The 23,668-nt window shown below is 36.7% G+C and overlaps 2 protein-coding genes across 3 annotated transcripts in view; both read left to right on the top strand.

Annotated features, from left to right (window-relative positions):
- The window catches only part of LOC141437013 (transducin beta-like protein 2), an 82,202-nt gene that overhangs the window by 42,429 nt on the left and 16,105 nt on the right, over nucleotides 1–23,668 (top strand). For both annotated transcript variants that reach the window (XR_012452357.1, XM_074100191.1), the window contains exons 3-4: nucleotides 7,701–7,924; nucleotides 22,433–22,805. Coding sequence is in view for 1 of the 2 variants with exons in the window: in XM_074100191.1 (XP_073956292.1) it covers nucleotides 7,701–7,924; nucleotides 22,433–22,805 (597 nt within the window). In the remaining variant the exon portion in view is untranslated. The remainder of the gene's footprint in view (nucleotides 1–7,700; nucleotides 7,925–22,432; nucleotides 22,806–23,668) is intronic.
- LOC141437014 (exonuclease GOR-like) lies at nucleotides 4,303–5,760 on the top strand. Its single transcript, XM_074100193.1, has one exon. It carries the CDS (start codon nucleotides 4,409–4,411, stop codon nucleotides 5,414–5,416), a length of 1,008 nt encoding a protein of 335 aa, XP_073956294.1. The 5' UTR covers nucleotides 4,303–4,408; the 3' UTR covers nucleotides 5,417–5,760.

Here is a 23,668-nt window from a genome sequence, read left to right as displayed (position 1 = left end):
TTCGAATAAAAAAACCGGCCAAGAGCGTGTCGGACACGCCCAAAATAGGGTTCCCTAGCCATTACGAAAAAAATAAGTAATATTTTTCTAAAGATTTCGTATTTTATACGGAATCTTCCAAGTTTAGGTATGTTTTATACCTTAGGCTGCTATTTACTCTTAAACTACTAATAATTCTCAAGCAAACATAACCGTTATCCTTGAAAGTTTGATATACTTACTACCATTCTGAATTTTTTCAAAATTTTCCACCCACCGATTTAGATTTTAGAGGGGGAGGGGGACGCTCGATTTTAATGAAAATTTGCACTAAAGATGAATATTTTTCAAACAAATCACTGAATCGAAAAATCGTTTTAGCAACCCCCTAATGATTTTAAAAGACCTATCCAACGATACCCCACACTACAAGGATGGATGAGAAAAAAAAATCACCCCTACTTTACGGGGAGATACACTAAAAAATTTTTTTTTTTTTAATTTTTATTGTACCATTTTGTCGGCATAGTTTACATACATATTCGTGCAAAATTACTGCTTTCTAGCATTGATAGTCCCTGAGCAAAGCCGCGGACGGACAGACAAACAGACAGACATGGCGAAACTATAATGGTTCCGTTTTTGCCATTTTGGCTCCGGAACCCTAAAAATAGGCACCAAACTTGAGATAAAACCGGCAAGAAACTCAACATAGTATATTTAAAAAATAAAAACCCGTATATTTAAATAAGAAATGCTTACAAGATAAATCCCTGGCTCTGGATCCTGTGCTAGTAGTCCCCGTGTTACCGGATCCAGGTAAAAAAACTACACCAAATAATATGCATGTTATATTATCAAATCGAGATTAGAATACGATTGAGCACATAAATGTCGTTTTTGAATTATGACATGAAATGACATTGATGGTACAGTGTGCAGGTAAATGATAATGTTTAATGCTTTACCCCCAATGTATTTTTATAAATTAGCATTTAAAAATTAATCATATCCCATCTTAATGTGACATAATCACAGTTTAAATTATGAATTGATTATATTTATTCAGCATGTACTGCTGTGCTAACGGTACTTTCAAATGGAATGCTCATCTCAGTTTTATAATATCGTACAGAAGAAGTAAGTAAATAAGTCATACAATATCTACACTCCTCAAAACTGCCTAGGGATATTGTTATTATTATCCCTAGAGTCTAGTCCCTAGGGCTTAGACAGTTTTGAACATTTCAATTTAGGCGTATTACTCCACATAAAATTTTTGTTAGGATTATTAGTAATAATTAGTATCCGATGGCTTTTTTGATGTGCGTATTATAATTTCTAGTTTTGTATTGCGCACATGGGTGAGTGCAGGCACGTTTAAGGGTGAAGTGAGTGGATATCCGAGTTAGTAAACTTGTTTGTAAATACTGCATCTGGTATCTAATATCACGTTAGTTTATAGAGATAAAATAAATTAAGGTACGGCTGGCTTTCGTTTCTAATTTTATGACACTCCTCTAAGTCGGCATTTTCTATTTACTTGGGTGGAAACAAAGTCCCAGAATTTTCCATAAGGAAAAATAAACACGTGCACAGTAGGTGTGTGTGTACCAGACCGTTTGACGTAATAATACAAGTTCCTACAAAGAGTATATTTTAGTTAGCCTTTCATTATACGGGGTGGGTGTCCCACGCCCACGGCTATGCCACGTGGAGGGAAAGTATTTTAATTTAAATATTGGAGATGGAAAATTTTGCTGAAAGAAGACTTCATTTTGTGTTTCAAAACAAGTTAACCTCCATTCAATGATTTTTGAATAAATAAATCCCTGTCTGAACCGTGACTCGAGCCCATATCAACTTTCCTGAAACTATGGTTGTCAAATTTCATAGTCTTACTTTTATTTAAGATATGAACGGTAAAAAAAAAACCCTTATGATTGAGCCCTTTGATAGGTATTGCAGGTGTTCTTTTTACCATTTATTGGCGAGTTGGATTCCTGGTTCAGACCGGGAAAATTTGGAATGCAGTTTAAATCGTTTTTAAAATTAAAAAGAAGTCTTCTTCTTCTTCTTCGGTAAAATTGATTGAATTTATTTAATATACTTTCCCTCCATATATGGCATAGCCGTATATTTAGAAATTCTTAAAACCGATGTGCTGCCTTACTAAAGGGAGATAGAGCAGTGGCTCTACCTTGCCAAACCCTAACGTCTAGGCCACTTACCTGGCGGATGGACGAACATGGTGAAATTATAAGGGTTCCTTGTAGGACTCCACTATTTTAATTTGGACACAAAAGTGGCCAAATTAAAATAGACTTAGGACGTTTTTTGTTCAGTACGTAAATAATTTAGTTATTTACATGATCTACTCGTAATGTAAAATTGTGTAAAGTGTGTCGTCTCGATGGGGCTACTCTGAAATTTGAAGTTCGTATCATACCGTCCCTCTTACTCTCCTATTAAATACTATGAGCGTGAGTGAGACGGCACGACACGAAGTTCGAATTTTAAACTTCGTGGTATAATTAGGCTGGCTTGGTAAAAACAAAAACCTATCAACTGTATCCGAAATGATTATACCTACCTATTCAAAACTTTTACATGGGATTCGGTTATGAAGCTCCATAATATTGCTAATAATTATTATTACAACCTGAAGTTAATCAACGACAATTTGTTGCTAAAAACAATCGTGAAAGATTAAAACAAAATTTTGTGGCTGGTCGGATATTTATAGATGGAATTTAGAATACAGCATAGATCTCTAGAATAACGTAGGTATAGGTTACTTTTTAAACCGACATTGCCATGGGATCGATATGTACGCGTGTAAGAATCTGGAAATTTCAATAGCAGTCTAGAGACATTAATTTTTATATATGGCTTCTTCACATAACGTTGACTAAATGACGACCACGTTGTAATTTTTAGAAATTCCCATGGGAATTTTGTAAATGCCAGATTTCATGGTTCACGCAAGAAAAGATGCGGGTAAATGCCATTTTATTAGTAGATAATGTGTTTTTTCTTCTTTGAGGCTGCGTTTTTACCAAATATATATGTGTTGCGAGGAATGTGTTTTTCATGAACCAATAGAAACGCTTCATTTAGCTATCTTCGCACAGCACATCTCTGGTGGAAACAGCCGAGGGGAGCGGAGCGAGGCGAGATGAATAAAGCGTTTGTAGAAATAAATATTTATTGGTTCATGAAAACACATTTCTCGCAACACATCCTCGCACATCTCTGGTGGAAACGGAGCCTAATGCTTGCTCTCAAAATGTGCTCCGTGGAACACCGGGAGTCCGCGAAGAGTGCGGGGCTCCGCAAATTACTGACCATAATTACGATAAATTAAATACTGAAGGTATATTGAAAGGTTGCAGAGTACAATCTCCCATTAAATTAGTTGTTTTGACCAATTTAGGGCTCCGGAAAATATAACTTTTCGATAGGATCTCGTCGCCAATAAAGTTCGAAAACCACTGCTTTAATAGGATATTGATATTAAACAGGTTGATCGGCAAAACAACTTTAATGTGCAGAATAATTGCCAAATTAACTTGCTAGTCTCTTAACTATTCGTTTAATCGTCATCATCAGCCGGAAGACGTCCACTGCTGAACAAAGGCCTCCCCCACGGCTAATACTACCTAACAGCGAATGATTAAAACACGTCTTGTCTTGTCATGGAATGTGAACATACTGAATTTCATTTCACTTTCATCGATTTGTTAAACTAACTGACGTATACAAAGAACACTGAAATAACTTCCAAGTTACGTAATAAAAATAAGACTGTTCAAAAAGTCTTGCCTGTAACTCCAAAGACCTTGATACAGTGACTTGGTTTCAATATCTAGGTGGTCCGTTGACCTTTAAGCGGGTTGGCGCATTGTTACACGTTAATTTAAACTTCGTTGTACCCATCTCTTTGATCATTGAAATTAACAAATAAGTCGTTTTACTCGGGTTCCTTTACTCCTTGGACTCTGGGTAATATAGGTCAATCTAAAAAAAATTAAATGCTGCGTTATAAGAATTGGTACTCTTCAAATATCCTGTAGAGTTCATTTTACGGTATCGTTGTACATATACATGAATGGTAGGTATTTATTATCTTGATTAAAAAGGGCCGCACTTCAGTACAGTGTGAAATAACTGAACGCGGAGAGTACAAGTTCAGCAATGAACAACTATTTTGCTAATAATTTCAACTTTAAATGCTCATTAATTTATTGTATTGTAATAGGCTGGGCAATTAGCTTAATCATTAAGTGACGATAGTTATCGTATCGTTTATATATATAAGTTGACAGGCCGACTAAAGCTACATTAGTGCAGTGCCCTTCTTCAATATCGTTCTCGAACTATCAGTTTAAAGTGTCATGTGTTTGTGTGTACAATTTTACCAAGTAAGATGAATACTCGCAACTCCAGCCAGCCAGTTTTACCTGCGTCCACGCCTTCGTCGCTAGAACCACAACAATGTTGCGAGGACCAGCTGACGAAGGCTCTCCGCCGCCTCCTGTTGAAGCCGGAGCAGATGCTGGCTTTGGGCTACCCCATGCGTCAGGAGTCCCAGACGTATTTTTATATAAATTCACCACCAAAATCAACAAAGAAAACGAGGCCGAAAGCAAGTTTAAACGTCCCTAAGTTAGTTCCAAGCTGTTTTCAAGGCGATGAAAAGAACATACGGTCTTGCGATCGTTGCCAGCAACATTTTAACATAAGCAAGAGAAATTTTAATTTATCTGATAATTGTGTACATCATTGGGGTCGTAAAGAAGGCCCATTTGGTCATCGGCGATATAGCTGCTGTAATGCCCCAGTAGAACACAAAGGGTGCACAATGGGCCAGTATCATGTCCATAGAAACACATTACCGGGCTACAATGGATCTCTGGAAGGTTACGTTCAAGCCCGCTTTTCCCGCGGAGGTATTTATGCCTTAGACGCAGAAATGATATATACCACCGGGGGCATGGAGCTCGCACGAATAGCTCTTGTCGACGCCTCTGGTAACCCTGTGTATGATACGTTAGTAAAACCCTGTTCCGAGATTCTGGATTGCAACACTTTTTTTTCTGGTATAAGTCCAGAAGATATGTCGACCGCAGTGAAGACACTTAAAGACGTGCAAAGAGATATTCTGCAATTTATAGGATATGATACTATACTCATAGGTCATGCGTTGGAGAATGACCTTCGAGCTCTGAAGTTAGTTCATGGGGCCATCGTAGACACTTGCGTCTTATACCCGGATCGAAGAGGGTTGCCATACAAGCGAGCCCTGCGCTTCCTCACGAAGGAATACTTAGGGCGCGAAATTCAACAGGGCCAAAAAGGCCACGCGCCCGTCGAGGACGCGCGGGCCGCATTGGAACTAGCATTCCTCGCAATAAAAAAATGTAGTTCTTCTTAGGTTGTCTTCTTAATTTTCGATCATGGGTTTCACCTGTTTCGAGAGCACAGTTATAGGTACCTTCTGCAGCAATTTCTATTGCTTACATTAAAATTTTGTTTACTTAGATTGTCATTTATCATTTATTTTCGTAAATATTTAGCCGTATTTTTTGTAGCTAAGTAAAAGTTGTTTTTTTACCATTCATATTTTTGTTTCTTTGTGAATAAATTGTGAAAACTGTGTATATTTATATTAATGCTAATTCTAAAAAAAAATATATTATGTAATGAATTTACTACGTGTACCTATGTGGAAACTGTTAAAATACTTAGAAATAAATATTGACGAGTGTGTTTCATTTACTTTTTGTTTACCTAACTAAGCTACCTTTTAAGATCATAAGTGTTACTTACCTTAAATTTGATTTTAAATTAATCGATCCTATCTAAAAAAAAAAAATACATAATATGAAGTCATCGACGATAATGACAATAACATAGGTACTTAATTATTTCACAAACAAATCCCTGTATAAGAAAATTGTTTTTGCAACTTTTAACCGATTTCAAACATCTAGCTAAGTTAACGACCTAGTCGATCTATAGATATAATGACAATTGACAATACAATATAAGGAGTCTGTTATCTAGTTTCTCGTGCAATTCAAAATAGTTCGCAAACGTTTGGGTACCTACTTCCTAGGATCTAGCTCATTCACACAGGTCGTACTGTATTGCTCCAAAATAATAAAATAAAAAAACTGTTGAGATCTCATCATTCGGGAACAGAAATAATATCGACTTAAATAATTTTTAAAATGCATACCTACCTATAACGGATTTAAAAATGCTAGCTGTAATCTATTTACAGAAAAAATCGCCGTAACACCCGGAAAGATAATAATAGTCATGACAGGGAATGAAAGTTACTTAATCCGGACATAACATGAACAGGTAGAGGATCTCAATCCGCTTAAAATTTATAATGCAGATATGTTACAAATTAAGTGTATCGGCTACGGCTATAATAACGAGCAATCGGTGCAATTCATTACTTGGTTCCCAGCGGTTAATTATGGAGACAGACTCAAGGTGTTACATGTATTATAGACTGACCAGCGAGTCGTGGGCAAATGAAATGGCGGCAAAATTAATAAAAAAGATATTTATAAGGAAATTAGAAGTAACAGCATGTATTTTATCCTTAAAACTATTTGTTCTGTTCAATCCTTTAATTCTGAACCATAGTCAAAATCTGACTCAAAAAAATCACTACCTATCACTTTCATCATCACGGACATTGATGAGGAATGGTTCAAGTTCCTTTTCTGTTACTTTATTAAGTTTTGTTTGTATCTTGGATCAATATTAAACGGTTCTGGATGTAGGTACTGCTTGCTGCCGAAACAATTTCACCCAAAAGTGGCAAGGTTCGTATGCTTTACTGCGCGCACATTTGCTCCACATTACTCAAACGCCGACCAAGATTGAAAACGTCCAGCAATATCTTATTGATTCGCCCATTCCTACGAATGTGAATGACCCAGCTTTACATTTGTTATAATTCAACGTAGATTTACATTGCTTGGGCTCGCTAAGACTTGCTCGTCACATTGTAAAAACGCTCATCGTGCCGCCGGTCACGTTTAATCCTTACTGGCCCGCAACTCTTCAGACATGACAATCACGTTCTAGTTCTGAAAATTTTACTAATTTAGGGCTTGTTTCACTATTTATTTATTTATATATTTATTTATTCAGGAAACCAACCAGCCTTAATTAACAACAATTGTACACTTTACGTAATAATAGTAACTAGACCATTCGTTTATGACAATATAGATACAGTAGGTATGGATTCACAACAAATAGAAAAACATACGAGTCTCAATCACTAATATCTATGAGTGAATCAAATATGATTGTGTGTGTGTGTGTGTGTGTGTGTGTGTGTGTGTGTGTGTGTGTGTGTGTGTGTGTGTGTGTGTGCGTTCATTGATAAATAAATTGTTGTGATGGCTAAATATGTGACGATGTCTCTGTTTAGGGATCATCCATAAATTACGTCACACTCGCACGCATTTAGGGGGTCGGGCAGTTTATGGCACAGGAACAAAATAACTGCGATGTTGATAGCCAATAGCAATAGGTCGGGGGCTGAACATGGTCAAAATTGGTGTGACATAATTTATGGATTGCCCCTTATTCGGACAGAACAAACAGACGGCGTCACAGATATCTGTCACATAAAATTTATCAATGAGGAGCGAAACAGACTCTTAATATTCGATGTTTCAATGCAGATGGTTCCGTGATCCTTTGGGACATTCGGGATCTAAACCACAATCAGCACAAAACGCTGCGTGTCAACATCGAGTTCGACTACGCCAACTTTGTGAGCTGGAGTCCTGACTCGAAGGCTTTCATCATACACACTGTGCGGGAGAACAATATCGTCGTCTACAAGATAGATAAGAAGAAAGATGGCGCTTTAGGATCTGCCACTCAAGTTGTCGCCTTTGATAAGGTTAGTGATTTTTTTAATTCTGAACAAATGAAAATGAGAGTACAGTCGAGTGCAAAAATATATATCTATTCGAACCGCTCAAAATATGCTACAACGGCCTTATTGTGTCGGAATAAGAGTCTGTGGTAGGTACATATTTTTGAAGTTTTAGATAAGGCCATATTTTTAATCAAATCGAGTATGCAGAATTTAACTAAATCTACTTAGGTATTGTGAGTTGCTCGAAGCTACTATAACCAGTCTAACCAGCTACAGAATCCTTTGATTTGACGACTGATTTGACATCTATAATAAGTGAAAATGAATCGCCGAAATGTTATGAACACGCATTACTTCCGAATGACGGCACCACATTGTTTTTTTTTTGTTTTGTTCGTAATTGCTAGGACAAGATGTGTGTTAAATAAAACAAAAAAAAAACTGGAACGGGGCGAAGCAGCGGGCAACAGGTTTGCGGTGGTAGGACCTTGTGCAAGGTCCGCCCGGGTTGCTACCACCATCTTGCTCGCTAATCCTGCCGTGAAGCAGCAGTGCTTGCATTGTTGTGTTTTGGCGTGGAGAGTAAGACAGCCCATGAAATTACTGGCACTTTAGGTATCCCATCGTAGGCCTCTAGGTGGGCAACGCATCTGCAATACCCCTGGTGTTGCAGATGTTTATGGGCGGTGGTGATCTCTTACCATCAGGTGACCACTTGCTCGTCGTAAAGGGGAGTGCACAAATTATGTCTGACGTATCGTGTCGTGACGCTACAGACAAAATACTATCGGTTTCGTAGATGTAATATGCGAAAGAGAGAGCCACAACACCAGCCATAATAACAAATTGCAAAACACTTTGTTAAGAAAAATTCGTAACAAAACGGACACATCCATACAATATTTTGGGGACACATCTGGAGACCCTGTTTTTCCAGCTCGGAATCATGGACTGAGTCTGCCTCCCAAATTTTGTTGAAATCGGAGAGATAAACTCAGGGTACAACGGCAGATAGAAATGCCCCGATTTCATTACTCTCACCTAGTACTTCGCACCCAGCGAATAGTGACTGATAAGAGATTCTGCCAGTTTTTTCATAAGTAATCTATAAAACAACATATGCTGCGGAAACAAAATTTCTCTTATTTCGGGTAATCAATCTGATGCTAAAAATAAACAGTCATAAATTTTTGATGCGTGCAGGTATCTACGTGTTAGTGCTAGTAGGTACAAACAAAATATTTCCTCTATTTCAATCTAGTAGGCAAACCTAATATATATTCAATAAGAATTGTTCAAACAAAATTAAGCATTAAACATAATGGGCGAAACGTAACCGGACTACAATCGTTTTGAAATGGTTGGGAGATGTAAATTGAAACAATATAAAAAGTAATAAGTTTTATTAAGGTGAAAATTTTAATTATAATGCTGGGTGATTCTAGAGACCTGAGCAGGACCTACTCTACAACCTCAGTAATTGAGAATGGACCGTTCACATTTAATTGCAGTTGCCATGCACTTGATACTATTTGTTAGCAACATTTAAAAAAAAAACGTTAATCTCACTAATACTGGTACGATATAGTAGCCTTAACTAAGTGAATACTGTAGGTCTCCTACCTACTTACGTCTCCCGAATCATCCTGTATGTAAAAGTAATCAAATATATCGCAATTCGTAATAGTAAGGGTTCGAGTACGCTGATAGGTCTAACTGATTCGTTCATTGAACTGAACTTAAACTGCGTGTACACGCAACAGACAAGGTGTTAATTAAAAAATTTAAAACATGAAATTAGTTTGTTCACAATCAAAGGTAGAACCAATTACATTAGTAATATTAAAGCAAATCGTGTTTTCGTTTTCATCGCTTTTTTAGGGTTCCGGAGCCAAAATGGCAAAAACGGAACCCTTATAGTTTCGCATTTTTTTTTAAACAGATTTACAATATTATTCAAGTAATTAACACAACTTAATTTTTAACACAGTAGGTTCGCTATTTGAAGGGATCCCTAATGCGGATCGGAATTATTTCCAAATATCCCTGTCCATGATATAATCATTAACTTTATAATACGTTTAGAAAATGATTGATAAAAATGGATTCAGCCGTTTTCGAGATATTGAAATGTAAAATGACAATGTAGCGAGTTTCAACTTTTCTAAATTGGTTATACATATATGTAACCGTACTTTGTACTAGTAACATAAAAAAGTGCATATTTATGTTAGAGCACCGACTATACTAAACACTGATTTCGTAATACTAACTGACGCTAAAGAGCTGTAGTAACCTAGTGGTTCGATCTATGACCTCTCAACTCAAACAGTCTATCATGGGTTGGAGCAGGGGCTTTCACTTGTTTACTTATTACAAATTACATTAGAAAATTTTCCTCCAGTGTATCAGTGAAGTAAAATATTGCGAGGATACCTGTGTACACCAGCGATTTAATTTGATGGTGTGTGATGTTGTGTACAGTTCTATAGGTCCGTTTAGGAACTACTTACACAGTACAAGCCCTATATTACTCAGAAAAGGCCCAGCAGTTGGACGTATATAATATAAGCTGGAAATGCGTGACAATGAATTTCATTTCAACTTTATAAACCAGTTGATTCTACACCCATTTTTGCCATAAAATGTGCTCGAGGTCTTTTTTATTTAAAAATTTGAAAATAATATAATATACCTTATAAATAGAAAAGATCGGGCACGATAGTTCTCAGGTATACAATTCATCTACTAACAATTCGACTATACTTTACCTGCTGATTGCTCACCCAAGTTCCACAGAAAAATGAACATTGTCCTTTTTAAAATTAAATACGTGAATAGAATAGATCTGTGCTGATACTTTGTCTTGCGGTTAAGAAGGGTCTAGTTATTGAATTGAGTATAATAAAAGTAAAATCCTAAAACAACGAATGCGGCGGGATCCTGTGTACAGATGGAAAGTAAAATTACAGTTTAACGGGAAAGAATACATGTTTAACCCATGCCCCCACTACGCTACGCCACTGGTTTAGTTCAACAGGCTTAAAAATAGGTTTCATTTGGCTGTTAAATTCCATAATAATAAGTACTTACTTAAGATTGGTTTTTGGAGTCTTTTTGTATTTTTTATTTCAACTCCTTTATTACTTTTACGGTCATCCCGTGAAATCCAAACGCTAGTGTCGCTGCTTAAGTGGCTAAGAAAAAAAGCAGGCTGAAATGTGTGGTGCATGGGAGCAATTTGTGTCCAGTGTTGGTGTAGGGGTATGGCACGCAGCACGGAATGCTGAGTACCAATTCAATTCTCAGCGCTGGTCTCTTTTTCTGGGTTTTTTTTCCGTGTATCGATGTTTCAGTTTGAATTTTCGTTAGTACTTACTTAATTGACATATTTATTTATCACTAGCGTTTACCCGCGGCTTCGCACGCGTAAATCTTTAGGTACAGCAGTTGAATTAAAATTCCGGGATTTTATTAAATTCTCGTGGCAATTCCCTAAAATTAAATCGTGGTTATCATTGACATTATATTATAACAACCATGCCAAATTTCATGTCTAAACCCAGCGGTTGTTATTTCGTGATTTTATCCCAATCCCGTGGGAATATCGGGAAAAAAAGTAGCCTAAGTATGTGTTATTCCAGATGTCCAGCTGCATACGTACCAAATTTCATGACTCTAAGCCCAGGGGTTGTTATTTCGAGATTTTATACCTATCCCGTGGGAATATCGGGATAAAAAGTAGCCTATGGGTTATTCCAGATGTCCAGCTATATACGTACCAAATTGCATGACTCTATGCCCAGCGGTTATTATTTCGAGATGTTATCGATATCCCTATCCCATGGGAATATTGGGATAAAAAGTAGCCTATGTGTTATTTTAGATGTCCAGCTATCTACATACCAAATTTCATGACTCTAAGCCCAGCGGTTATTAGTTCGAGATTTTATCCCCCCCTATCCCGTGGGAATATCAGGATAAAAAGTAGCCATGTGTTATTCCAGACGTCCAGCAACCTACATAACAAATTAGATGATTCTAAGCCTAGCGGTTGTTATTTCAAGGTTTTATTCCTATCCCGTGGGAATATCGGGATAAAAAGTATTATATGTTTTAATCCAGGTTATAAAGTAACTTTTTGCCAAATTTCATTCAAATCCGTTCAGCCGTTCCAGCGTGAAGAAGTAACAAACATACTCACTCACTCACTCACAAACTCACATTGATAATATTAGTAGGATAACATGTCTGATGTCCAGGGGTCGGACAAAAAGTGCCGATGACGTCAAACCACTTATAGGATGATTTCAAATAGTATTTTTGATTTTCATAAACAATTATCACATCAATTATCAACCTCTTTATTAAACGATATGAAATTTATTTTATTCACTGAATTCCATTGATATATTTATGATTATTTTGTTACTTCATTAATGCTACTTTGTTACTACATGTCACACGGAAGTTTAAATAAAAACATCATCTTGTGTGCAAGATTACGTCATTTTTACGTCATCCGCACTTTTTGTCCGACCCCTGCTGATGTCATATAAATAGTTAATATTATATTCAGTAAAAATATAAATTTCCTGGGTCTTGCTGAATTTTCTCAATTTATTAACAAAAAAGCTTCGCGGAGCTCCTATTCTGCTCAGTTGAGGCGCTTCGTGCCTTGACGCAATACTAACCTAACCTAACCTATTGAACATGAATTACCAAAAAAATTTGGTTCGGTTAGGTTAGAACTATGATCACAACAACGCACGAGCCGAGCGAGCGAAGCGAGCGTGCCGCGTGTGCGGCCGGCGAGTGCTAAAAATGACTAGATTATGTAAAATAAATGCTATTAAGAGAAAGGAGCAAAAAATAAAGCAGGTTTGTATGTACCTAATACGATATTTAAAATGTTCGACATTGAAATATGTTGACATATATAACTTAGATATATTGGCTATCGATATTTTTACTCATTCGATATTTTAATCAATAGGTATAACAACTTTCGATATTGTGATACAATCGATATTTTAATTTTCGATATTTTGAACATCGACATTTTAACCGTGGCTATTTTAATTTTCGATATTCAAGTATGTAACCCTATAAACCGATAATAGCAAAATTAGCAAATAATCTTCTTATGTGCGTACTTGATATTTGTATGGTCAAATTAATTTAAGTGTAATTCTAGGTACTTTATTGAAAACTAGTATAGTACAGGTTTAAGTTGTTTTTTTTGTCAAATTGAATGTATTATAAATTGAACGAAAAGAATTCGTTTATCACTATCTCCTCGTGGGAACTTCGCAATTTCCTGAGATAAAACTATACTATGTCCTTCTCAGGGTGTTTAACTATCTCCTTACCAAATTTCATCTTGTTCGATTGAGCATCAGTTTAGCGTGAACGCATACAATGCAACAAAAAAAGTAACATTTGCAATTATAATATTAAGACCAAAATAGACAACGACACTTTACGCGTTACACTCAAAACATGGCTTGTGGAAAAAGCATTCTACTCTGTTGATGAATATTTTTCCTCTTTTGACCAATGACCCTAAACATTATGTACGTCTGAGCACTTGAATTTAATTTAATGTAATGTTAGTTTGTATTTACATAGTAAATATTTTGAATGCCAAAACCTGGTGAAATATGTGATCTCTATACTATGTTCCATCTTTTTGTACCATATTTTTAGAGAAATAATATTACATATTTGTATGAATACACGCGTGACACTTGCTGTCGTACAGAGATATTTCGTGTAAACTCTGACACGCGTTATTGCTGTCGTAAAGAGATATTTCGTGTATAGTCGTACTCGCATTCACACAGAGATACTTCGTGTATGCACTAAGTGTACCGGGTAGTCTCGTAACTTAGCTTGTGAAAATTAGAAGGTATTTGTATAGTTTGAACTGCAGGCTTTCTTAAATAGATATTAAGTATATGATGTGATTGTCATTTCATCTGTCCACATTGCGTCAGATTTATAATTACTAAACATTAGTACAGATAGCAGAGGTTTATGAATCATGGTCTAATAATTGACTGCCTAGATATTTATCTTTATTTGCGGTAGGTAGTCAGAAATGTGATGCATGGTGGTACTTTCCAAATCTCAATCTCAAAATCTGCACGATTTTGGTTTCGTTTACGCTCATTGTCTCTTAAACAAAAGGAACAATAGGTAAGTTTAGTGTACCTACCTGCCAGTCATTTGTTTAAAGTTTACTATTTTACCTGCTAGTTTTTTATCTCTTAAAGGTTTGTTTTGAATAAATTCCAAGAGAAGCATATTTAATAAAGCTTACTGTTAATGATGAAGTTCTCTTCGATTATGTCTTATTGTTGAATGCTCTTAATGCTAGCCATTAATACAATCATTTAGGCTGTCTTGTTTTTGTATGAGGAACAGCTGTCGCTGTCTTCTGTGTGGTTTTTCCGGGTATTTCATAGATTTCGTATCGTTTTCATAAATTTGGTATTTACAGTATTATTAGGTACGTAATATTGGCGACTAACATAACTTTTAATAATGATAGTAACCTATTCAACATAATTTCCAGTTTCGTACCAATCCGAATTGTTACATCACATGTTATGCTAAAAAAAGGTTAACACAATAAATAGATAGACCTTAATTATGAACACTCGCGTTGTTTTCGTAACTCGCGTGACATTGGACATTTCTACGCATATTTTGATCGCGATGTTTGTCATCTTAGGCTTTGTTTAGCGGTGTATTGGCCGGACTTCGGCTGGCACGGTCGAGAAGATCGGTTTGACGCAATATCGTGAAATGCGCATTAAATATAGCTAAGACGAAAATAGGTGGGCGTCATATTGTAAACGCATGTTCAGCCAGAGCAATGGCCTGGCCTGAACACTCCAATTTCGCATGTTAATAGTTATAATAGAACTAATTAAATGCGCACGATATTAGTACTTACGTAAGTACATGACACTATTTGATTTACATTATTCAGACAAATGCGATAAAGTACTATTATTCAATCCGTACTGAATAGAATTGGTAGGTATCTAATGACTTGTTAAATTCGGAGATACCTTGTTTCTTAATTGCATTTTAATACTCACTTATTTTGATAAACTCGACTTCTAAATCGAGAATTTCAGATTCTTGGTATTATAATCCCATTTAATTCCAATTTTATTATTTTTGAAGACGTTTAACATTAACTTTTGCTAGAACCAGTATCAAATACAATTCTTTTTCTAGTTCAGCGTTTGTCCACCTTTTTCAATAATATTATCCTGATTTTTATCGTCATATTAGGTACCATCAGCCAATTATGTGGTCTACCACCCTTAAGTTGATAATCGTTTGCATGTCAAAAAACAATAATGCCAATAGACGTGTCTGTCAACTTGACAGTTCGACTTTAGCGACATATTCATTTGATAGGAACTTCTTTAAAAATTGATAGACCACTTATTTTGCTGATGGTACATCGGGATCTCATGCAGTACGGTAAATCATGGTACACCAGTAAAAGTTCCATATTGATTACCAAAATACTAATAACAATTTAGAAAATAAATCAATAGCGTTACTCATATCGTTTTATTTATAGGATAGTAAATAATCAAATGTTTCATAATTTCAATCATTACTTTAAAAGAAAACTCAAATGAAACTGGTACGAAATTTTATTACAGAGTCCGTCCGTCTATTTCTAGTTCACCTATTAAATATAAGTTATCATTTCAATAAATATGTGTACAGTCGCCATCAGATATTTCGGAGCGGCCAAGCAAGGTGGTCAAAAATATCTAAACATGAACTCGAATACCTTAAAAATAGAGTGCATGTTCAGATATTTTTGACCACTTTGGCCGCTCCGAAATATCTGATGGCGACTGTACACAGATGACTTTGATACTGTCTCAGCGCGGAAATGGATGGTTTATTTATTCTTTCATACCTTTATAAATTATAAAATCATAAAACGATATGGCGAGATGCCAGCATCCGTTTCTACTTTTCATCTTACATTAGATATAATTATCCTGCCCTAATCTGCGCAAATGATTGAGACCTGGGGCCTTATTTTTTAACGTTCTATTGCACATGCTAGCATTTACCATCTTTCTACCCTCGTTTTATACCGTGTGGCAAAAAGAAACGGTGAAAACGATTGTGATTTCAAGTGTGTTAGACAATAAGTCCTCAGAGAAGAGGAGGAGAAGATGAGGATAGAAAGAGACGGTGAATGCAATCACTATAGCCCTTACGCGTTAAACAATATACGACCTCTGAGGCCTTATTGTCTAACGCACTTGGAATCACAATCGTTTTCATCACTTCTTTCTATTACGCGGTTATAGTTAATGGCATATGGCAGAAAGAGATGGTGAATGCGATCGCGGACTTACAATACGGCCTCTGGTTTACATAAAACGTAGTGATTCATGGCTCAGTACAGGAATCATAGTAAAAGCGTGAGTAAGTATGCCTACAACTCGCTATAAAATTGATGCCTTGGAAACGTGATCCCATATTAGTCATTTCTTTGTCAGCTTTTTAATGAAACTAATGACTAACATAAAATTTTAATTATGTTCGTACATTACCATACTCGTAATATGTATACTGACATAAGGAAGATCTCGTGCCCTAATCCCTTTGTAATATGCAATATGATATCGTTATTCATTATAATTACGTAAAGATGTTTTTAATTTGGCCCTTAGTTATTATGCCATAGATTTGTAATGACTATGTACTTTTCTTTTAAATTACAACACGAGTCCATTATTACTTGTAAGTAATATGTTAATAATAACCATACTTATAGACCATTGATTGTAAAAAATTATATCTGAAATAAATATGTTAATGTTTAGCGTAATGCATTATTTCAAATATTCCCACTTAAGCAAGTATTTATTGAAAAGTGTTTACTCAAAATATTTTAAAAAAGCAGAAGCCGTGTTAAATATGTATTATTTACGATATTAGAATAAAATAGATGCACATTATGTTGCATTTTTGTTTGGGTTGTAGTACCTATAAATATACTGAGCGCGAAAAATGTGACCCTCAAATGTATGCGGTAGTAGGTAATTTTGGATGTGGAGAAAGCCAAATTGTGTACCGCTGAGTATATATTAAAAAACATACATATTGTATTGAAAACCATATATATCCGTTGTCCTAACCTAATTTCATCTTTCGCAAACCTAAAGCTCTTTTCGTATAATTTATATTGTATAGCTTATGTGTACAAACTAAAACAATGAGGTTTCTATAAACTTTATAATTAAGTACTGTAGATTTTAGGCAACAATGTAGACAAATAGTAAAGTTATATATTGAGTTCTACTTAGGTGTATTTAATTTGAATTTCATTGATTAAACTCGGATTTCAGCTAACACAGCGCAGCGTTCCTCAGAGATCTGATCAAAGGACAGCTAGCAGTAGGTAGCATTTTTACGTGAAAGAAGATGTTACTATTACCATTAGTTTTTAACAAATAAAAAAGGAGAAGGTTCTCAACTGAAAACAAGATTTTTTTTTCCAAAAGGTAGTTGCTAAAGAGTATGTGAAAGAACACAATGTAAGCAATGAATTTGGTTTATGTTGGGATTGCTATCTCCTCTTTTCAGGAATAGCACCTGTCATTTTACCTTCGCTTAATATTTTTCACTAAGACAAATCGACATGACCCAATCGAAAGTCCTAGTAAAAAAAACGAACCTATCTTTGTCAACGTTTCTTTGTTATTTGAATCTGTCAAATTGGGCGTTCGGTTGCTTGTAAGCTATAGCTATTAATGTTGAAACTAAGTTCAGTGCTAATATGGTATGAGTCACACGGCGTCGGTGATAAGCCAAGCATTGTGTTCAACGCGTAATCATTTGTTTAGCTGCACAGTCTATTTGCAAGAATCGTGAACTCGGACCACTAATCCTATAGACTACAGACCTTGATCCGCCTCCATCTGAATAGACAAATCAGGCCACGCACTTCACTAATACAATCTTAAATATAGCATCGCTAATATCTAACTCGACGTGGATCGATTACTCTGATTGACTTGTAACTTCTTTTGGTTTTGCTTGACAGTTCACAGTATTTCATGTTAACTTTTCACGGACAGGCGCTAACCGCTTCGCGACCATTGCGATATTGCGAAAGGCACGAATGTTTAATTTTTGTTTCGCAAATATGAACTTACAAACAATTAATGTATGGCGTTGTATTAAATAAGTAAAGATCACGTTTTGGTAGGTTGCGTGCGTCTGATACAATTGGGTAATTGATGAAAAGCTATCTAAGTAATTCTTTTGTTTCGATCTTAAATAATATGGTTTGTTCTGTTGTCAGGATCCATGACTGCGTTGTCTTACGGGGAATTCATTCGATTATGTATGTGCATGCATCCACAATATGTATTAATCAAAGTAGATCCTTGTTAGCAAGAGGACGTGGGTCGGAATAACGTTGTACCTTCATGTTACATCATTCATAGATGCAGTATGTCTGCCGAAACAAGACCAAACAAAAATATAATTTAAAATTTGTTTTTTCAAATCAGCCGAGCGGCGAAAAATCTATCCCGGTTCGAAACAAACCTCCGAGACACAACAAGATGAAAGAAAGCTGCTTTAATACTTCAGTCTATTGAACGCACGCACGATTCTTTGTCAAGATACGTGTATATTGTGTGTTTCATTTGAAGTATTGTATATCAATGCGATTTTATGTCATTGTTACTGGCACACGATCACAAGATTTCTCTGTTTTGCAGCGGTAACACAAGCGCCACTCTCGCGGCTCAATGCTGCATTGTTCCCATCATTATCATTAAGAAAATTGCTTAGTGCAGCTACCCGATTTCTGAATACGTTCTGAAAAGAATAAGCAAGGTTGTGGCTTATCTCGTTTATATTTTTGTAAGTTTTTGCTTGAAAATGATTTGCATTATCGATAGCGATCATGTTACCTCGGTCTTTGTCTGCGTCGTCATTGACCTTAGCACTTTCATGTTGCTACTTACAAATGCAAATTGTATTTTGAAGGCGCATTTACCATCCCACTTTTGTGGCAGCTGGTGTATAATTTTCAATTTTGATGTGACTCTCTTGCATCTTTACCAATATTCGAGGGAAGCGAATGTCATAAGGTCAAGTACAAAGTCCGACTCGGATGCTGCGTAGCCGTTGCATTAAAGATGACTACTAAATATGCAACACTGCTCTTGCGTCGGACTGACTTATACACATCCAACGCGATGTTTTATGCAAGTGTCGAAGGCGAGGAAAACCGGCGGCGAACCTTCCTGTGTCTAAAAATATTTCCGAGGCTGCGCGTGCGACGATCCTCTGAACTCGCCTACTACGCCGCGAGTACATCAGCACCATTGTTTGGTTGAAGTAGTGCTTGTCAAACTTAACAAGAAACTGCGACCCATCATTATTATCATCTCTAGCTGAGAACTTAGAAGTTTTCGTAGAATAAAAGGCTGAGTTGTAATTTACGTGAGCTCAGTGCGGATTGGGAACAATTCAACATTATTATTAAATATTGAAAATTCTAGGCAATGTTTTTTCTTTTTGGAAGGCGTTTTTCTTTTTGGTAATTTATTAAAAAAAACAGGCATATTAATTCTAAATAGCTCATGAGTGCGAGCCAGAGTTCGATTGAACACGATTCTTGGCTTTAGAGGTCGCAAGATAAACTACTAGACGGTTTTTCGATTTTATGGATATGGATCCAGCGACCCTTAATATAATAATTGCTGAAATATGTTATTTATGACCTCTAACATGATTGAATCTTTACTCCGAAGAACTTTACTTGAACTCACGAAATCACTTTACGAGTTGAATATATGAAATGATACCATTGTTAACTAAATTTGATTTAACATTTACTAAAGATGAATTACTGAACGGACAAAACTTCCTGTATTTCTAGTTCTCAATGAAAAGCTTTATGGAGTCATAGTTTTTAGGGTTCCGCACCTCAAAAGGAAAAAACGGAACCCTTATCAGTATCAGTAAGGTATGAAGGTAGCTATTATAACACAACCAACTAGAAAAGTCTGAAAATCTTGACTTTTTGTCTGTCTGTAAATATCAATGCCAATATAATCTGACCCCACACTGCGTGCATTTTGCTTAAGAGTAGGGCTCTGCATACACTGGATGTATTAAACCACTCGGTGAAAGCGAGAAATATCTTCAAGACACGATTCCCGTTTACTTACATACCTATAAATGCGTACGGAACCCTCGGTGCGCGAGTCCGACTCGCACTTGCCCGGTTTTTTTTCATAAGCGACCTGACACGATATCTTTTGCGCTCCCTTGAACCGCTTTAGCGTCCTACAGTTTGAGCAGCTCTGGGCTAAGCTAACGTCAACGGCGGCCCGCATTCGGCGAACGGCATGTAGGCTGCTTTAGGATTTGCCACTTTATCACAATAAACGTACTAGGCTTACAGTCGTGACCCGAATGACGCAAGGCACTTAAAACCACGCTTTGGTTTCCGTATGGATACATCTATCGCAGCTGCTATCTCGTTCCGTGACATAATTAATTTCATTCCACTCATCATGCTATTGGCCTGTTATGGTAAATAAACATCACGGGACAATTCACAGCAATTGACCTAGTCCCAAAGTAAGCTTATAGGGTGAGAAAATTAATTAAATCAGGGGAAAAAATTGGTACAGTTATACCTTGCAGTATCCAGATAAACATATTAAAAGTCCTCAAGGGTGAGGGTTGTGCTGAGGGTGTAAGACTGTAAGTTGAAGGTACCCTTTTTCAGGTTTTTCCTCATATCTCGTATATTTCTACGAATAGTATTATGATTACCTCAGACAAAAGTTTCTACATAAAATATAGTACAAATTGGGTCAAATTCATTTTTGCTCTAAGATTAATACTTTAGGAGATACAGGGTGTTTAAGTTAACAAGGAGACAAAAAATAGACAATTTAAGAAATGATTAACGAAATAGGTTTCAAATATTGTTTAAAAATAGAAAAGCAAATTAGTTAATCTTTATTATGTTACTCATCGTTTTCTACATCGACATTACCGTCTTCTCCTTCTATGAAATCTACAGGTATACCGTTTGTAAATGAGCCCAAGCAGCCGAAACATACTAGAGTCTAGTTTGTTAAATTCAGCACCGAGTCTAAAGTTATCTCTCCTCTCTCCCGCCTACTAAAGGGTCAGCAAAATATCTCGCATTACATCAAGTACACAACAGTGGCTGGGTAACGAAATGCCTCCTGAAATGTGGGGTTGGAAGCGAGGAGCTGATGGAACCCTCGAGCCAATTATCACCACTGATCCTCCAGCTCCTGGCATTCGTACTGACTTAAATTTTTTGTCGCTACTTCGCGTTACCCCCCTTACCAAGGCAAGCTAAGGATGCTGCAAGGTCTGTGCCAATTTTCAAAACTACACTACAGCTTCCGCTACACAATGAATAATCATAATGAGATCCAATTACTTATGCCAAAGACATGGCTTACAGTCTTTATTTTGAAAAGTTCTCACATTACCTTTAGGTATAATTTTACGTATTTGTTTAACTTCTCTAGTAGATGTTTTTTTTTGCTTACCTTATTAGTTCGGTTGCTATTGCAAACAAAAACGACGAAAAAATATATCATAGTTTTGATGAAACAACGCAAACAATTTGTGATGTTTGTACCTCCTCATTTCAGAACTTTGCCTCTCGGCTTGCAGTGTTAATCTATAATACCTAAAGGAACTTGGTCAATTATTATTTTTATGTACACGCCGACGTATTTACTCTGTCTGGAGATAGCGTGAACTCTTTGTTTATATGAGTCTCGAATCTCTCCCTTTAATACTACGAAACATGTATACAAACACGGTGGCTCTTAAAGTAAATGTTTGCGGTAATCACTGTCAGTGCAATCGTCTACTCATTGCATGGATTGTTAAACTTTTAATAGGTTAGTAGCTGGCTTTATCTCGGCGCGTCTGCGGACATAATGCGTCGTACTACAAAGTGATAGTAAACTGAACCGACGTCACGACTGTTACTTTTGTTTAATTTAACTAGTGACATGTGTTTCAGCTCTATTAATCCATGCAAATTCTTGTTACTCATTGTTAGAGTTGCGTAACTCAGTTGGAATGAACCCTTCCAGGATCGCTTTGTCCGTCTATCAAATACTCAAGTCTTCCCCTTTGAGGCAGTTAAAAAAAAATGGATATAATCCAATTGCCAGGAAAGAAAATTATAGAGAGTTTCCAATTGTTTTACGTTAAGAAAAGTCAGATAATTTTCTTATGTATGTCTGTACGTTAGTAACCACCTTAAACCCCCACTGCGTACATTTTGCTTAGGAGAGGGGCTCTGCTAATATTAGATATTAATTCATGGATACAGAAATTTCTACGGCAACCCTCGGCAACGGAACCCTCACCGGCCCGAGCCCGAGCCCGGCTCGCACTTGCCAGTTTCATTTTTATTTTTATTTTTTTTTAATTTTGCAGGCTCACAGTGCGAACGTCGTCGGCTTTGGCATATCAAGTAACGGGAAATTCATGATGTCGTGCTCATCAAACACTGACATGGTCATATGGGATCTGAAGGGCCAGAAACTAGACACCCTCGACACTTATTTGATGAGTACATATTCCGCCAAAATATCACCGTGCGGGCGATTCGTCGTCGCCACAGGCCAGGTGACAGACATAAAGGTGATGGAAGTCTGCTTCACAAAGACTGGAGAGTACAAGCAAGTAACAAAGGCCTACGATCTCACCGGCCACTCATCAGGCATATATGACGTCGCCTTCGATGTGGACACTTCGCACGTAGCTACCATATCCAAGGATGGCACGTGGAAGTTATATCACACAAAGGGTTAGTATTATCTAACTTTAAATGCGCAGAAGATGGTTCTCGCTATCGTATACATACGTATTACGACTTATTACACATATGCATGACTACGTGAGGATAACCGATGACGTGCTTGAGGCAATCGCGGAATCCTCCAGCTTGTTAGGAGTCCGTCGCGGTGTTTCCCTGTTGAATAAGTCCCTGTTAAGTTATTTAGTAGGAAAACACTGAGACGTTTTAACACGCAAGGTGTGGGTCAGCCCCGCGCGGATGTGTAACCGGTTATCGGCGGGTATAACGCCATGTGGAAATTCGTACCGTTTAGATATCGTTTACTTTGAGGAAATCAGATATTAACTATGTACTCGTAATAATTATTCTGTGTTACGTGGGGAATGACGCGTATAGCCAATACCTGCGGTTCAAGTAATTTTATTGATTTATAAACATAAAACTTAACCTATGCCACTTATGAGAGAGTGCAATGTCACATTATAATATGTATAGGACACATACTTAGGACACTGGGCCGTGGAGGCTATGGAACATTATTATTAACATTGCCAACCCGTAGCAACGTGTTTGTAAACAATAACAAGCGTCATCTCTCTGCGACAACGTTACATGTATGATCGATCAGGAATGAAGTCCTTGACCCCGTGATACCTACACAGGTATTTTGCAGTGTCATGAAATATATGCGTGAATATCTCTTAAATGTCAGCTGTCCTTTAGTTCAAATCTATCACGCGTGAAATAAAACTGATAACTAGACAGACTCCCAATCACGCTGTTCACAGTTCATTTTTTTTCCTGTTCATTTGATATTGCCTCGTGATTAGCGAAAGTTTTATACTATCTAGTTTCCATGTATATGGAGCATT

The sequence above is a fragment of the Choristoneura fumiferana genome, chromosome 17 (genome assembly GCF_025370935.1).
Source record: "Choristoneura fumiferana chromosome 17, NRCan_CFum_1, whole genome shotgun sequence".
NCBI classification, from domain to species: Eukaryota; Metazoa; Arthropoda; class Insecta; order Lepidoptera; family Tortricidae; genus Choristoneura; species Choristoneura fumiferana.
This window is presented reverse-complemented; position numbering and strand designations above follow the sequence as displayed.

Excerpts from the sequence above, each read along its gene's own strand:
- LOC141437014 (XM_074100193.1), top strand. The coding sequence starts at position 4,409 with ATGAATACTCGCAACTCCAGCCAGCCAGTTTTACCTGCGTCCACGCCT.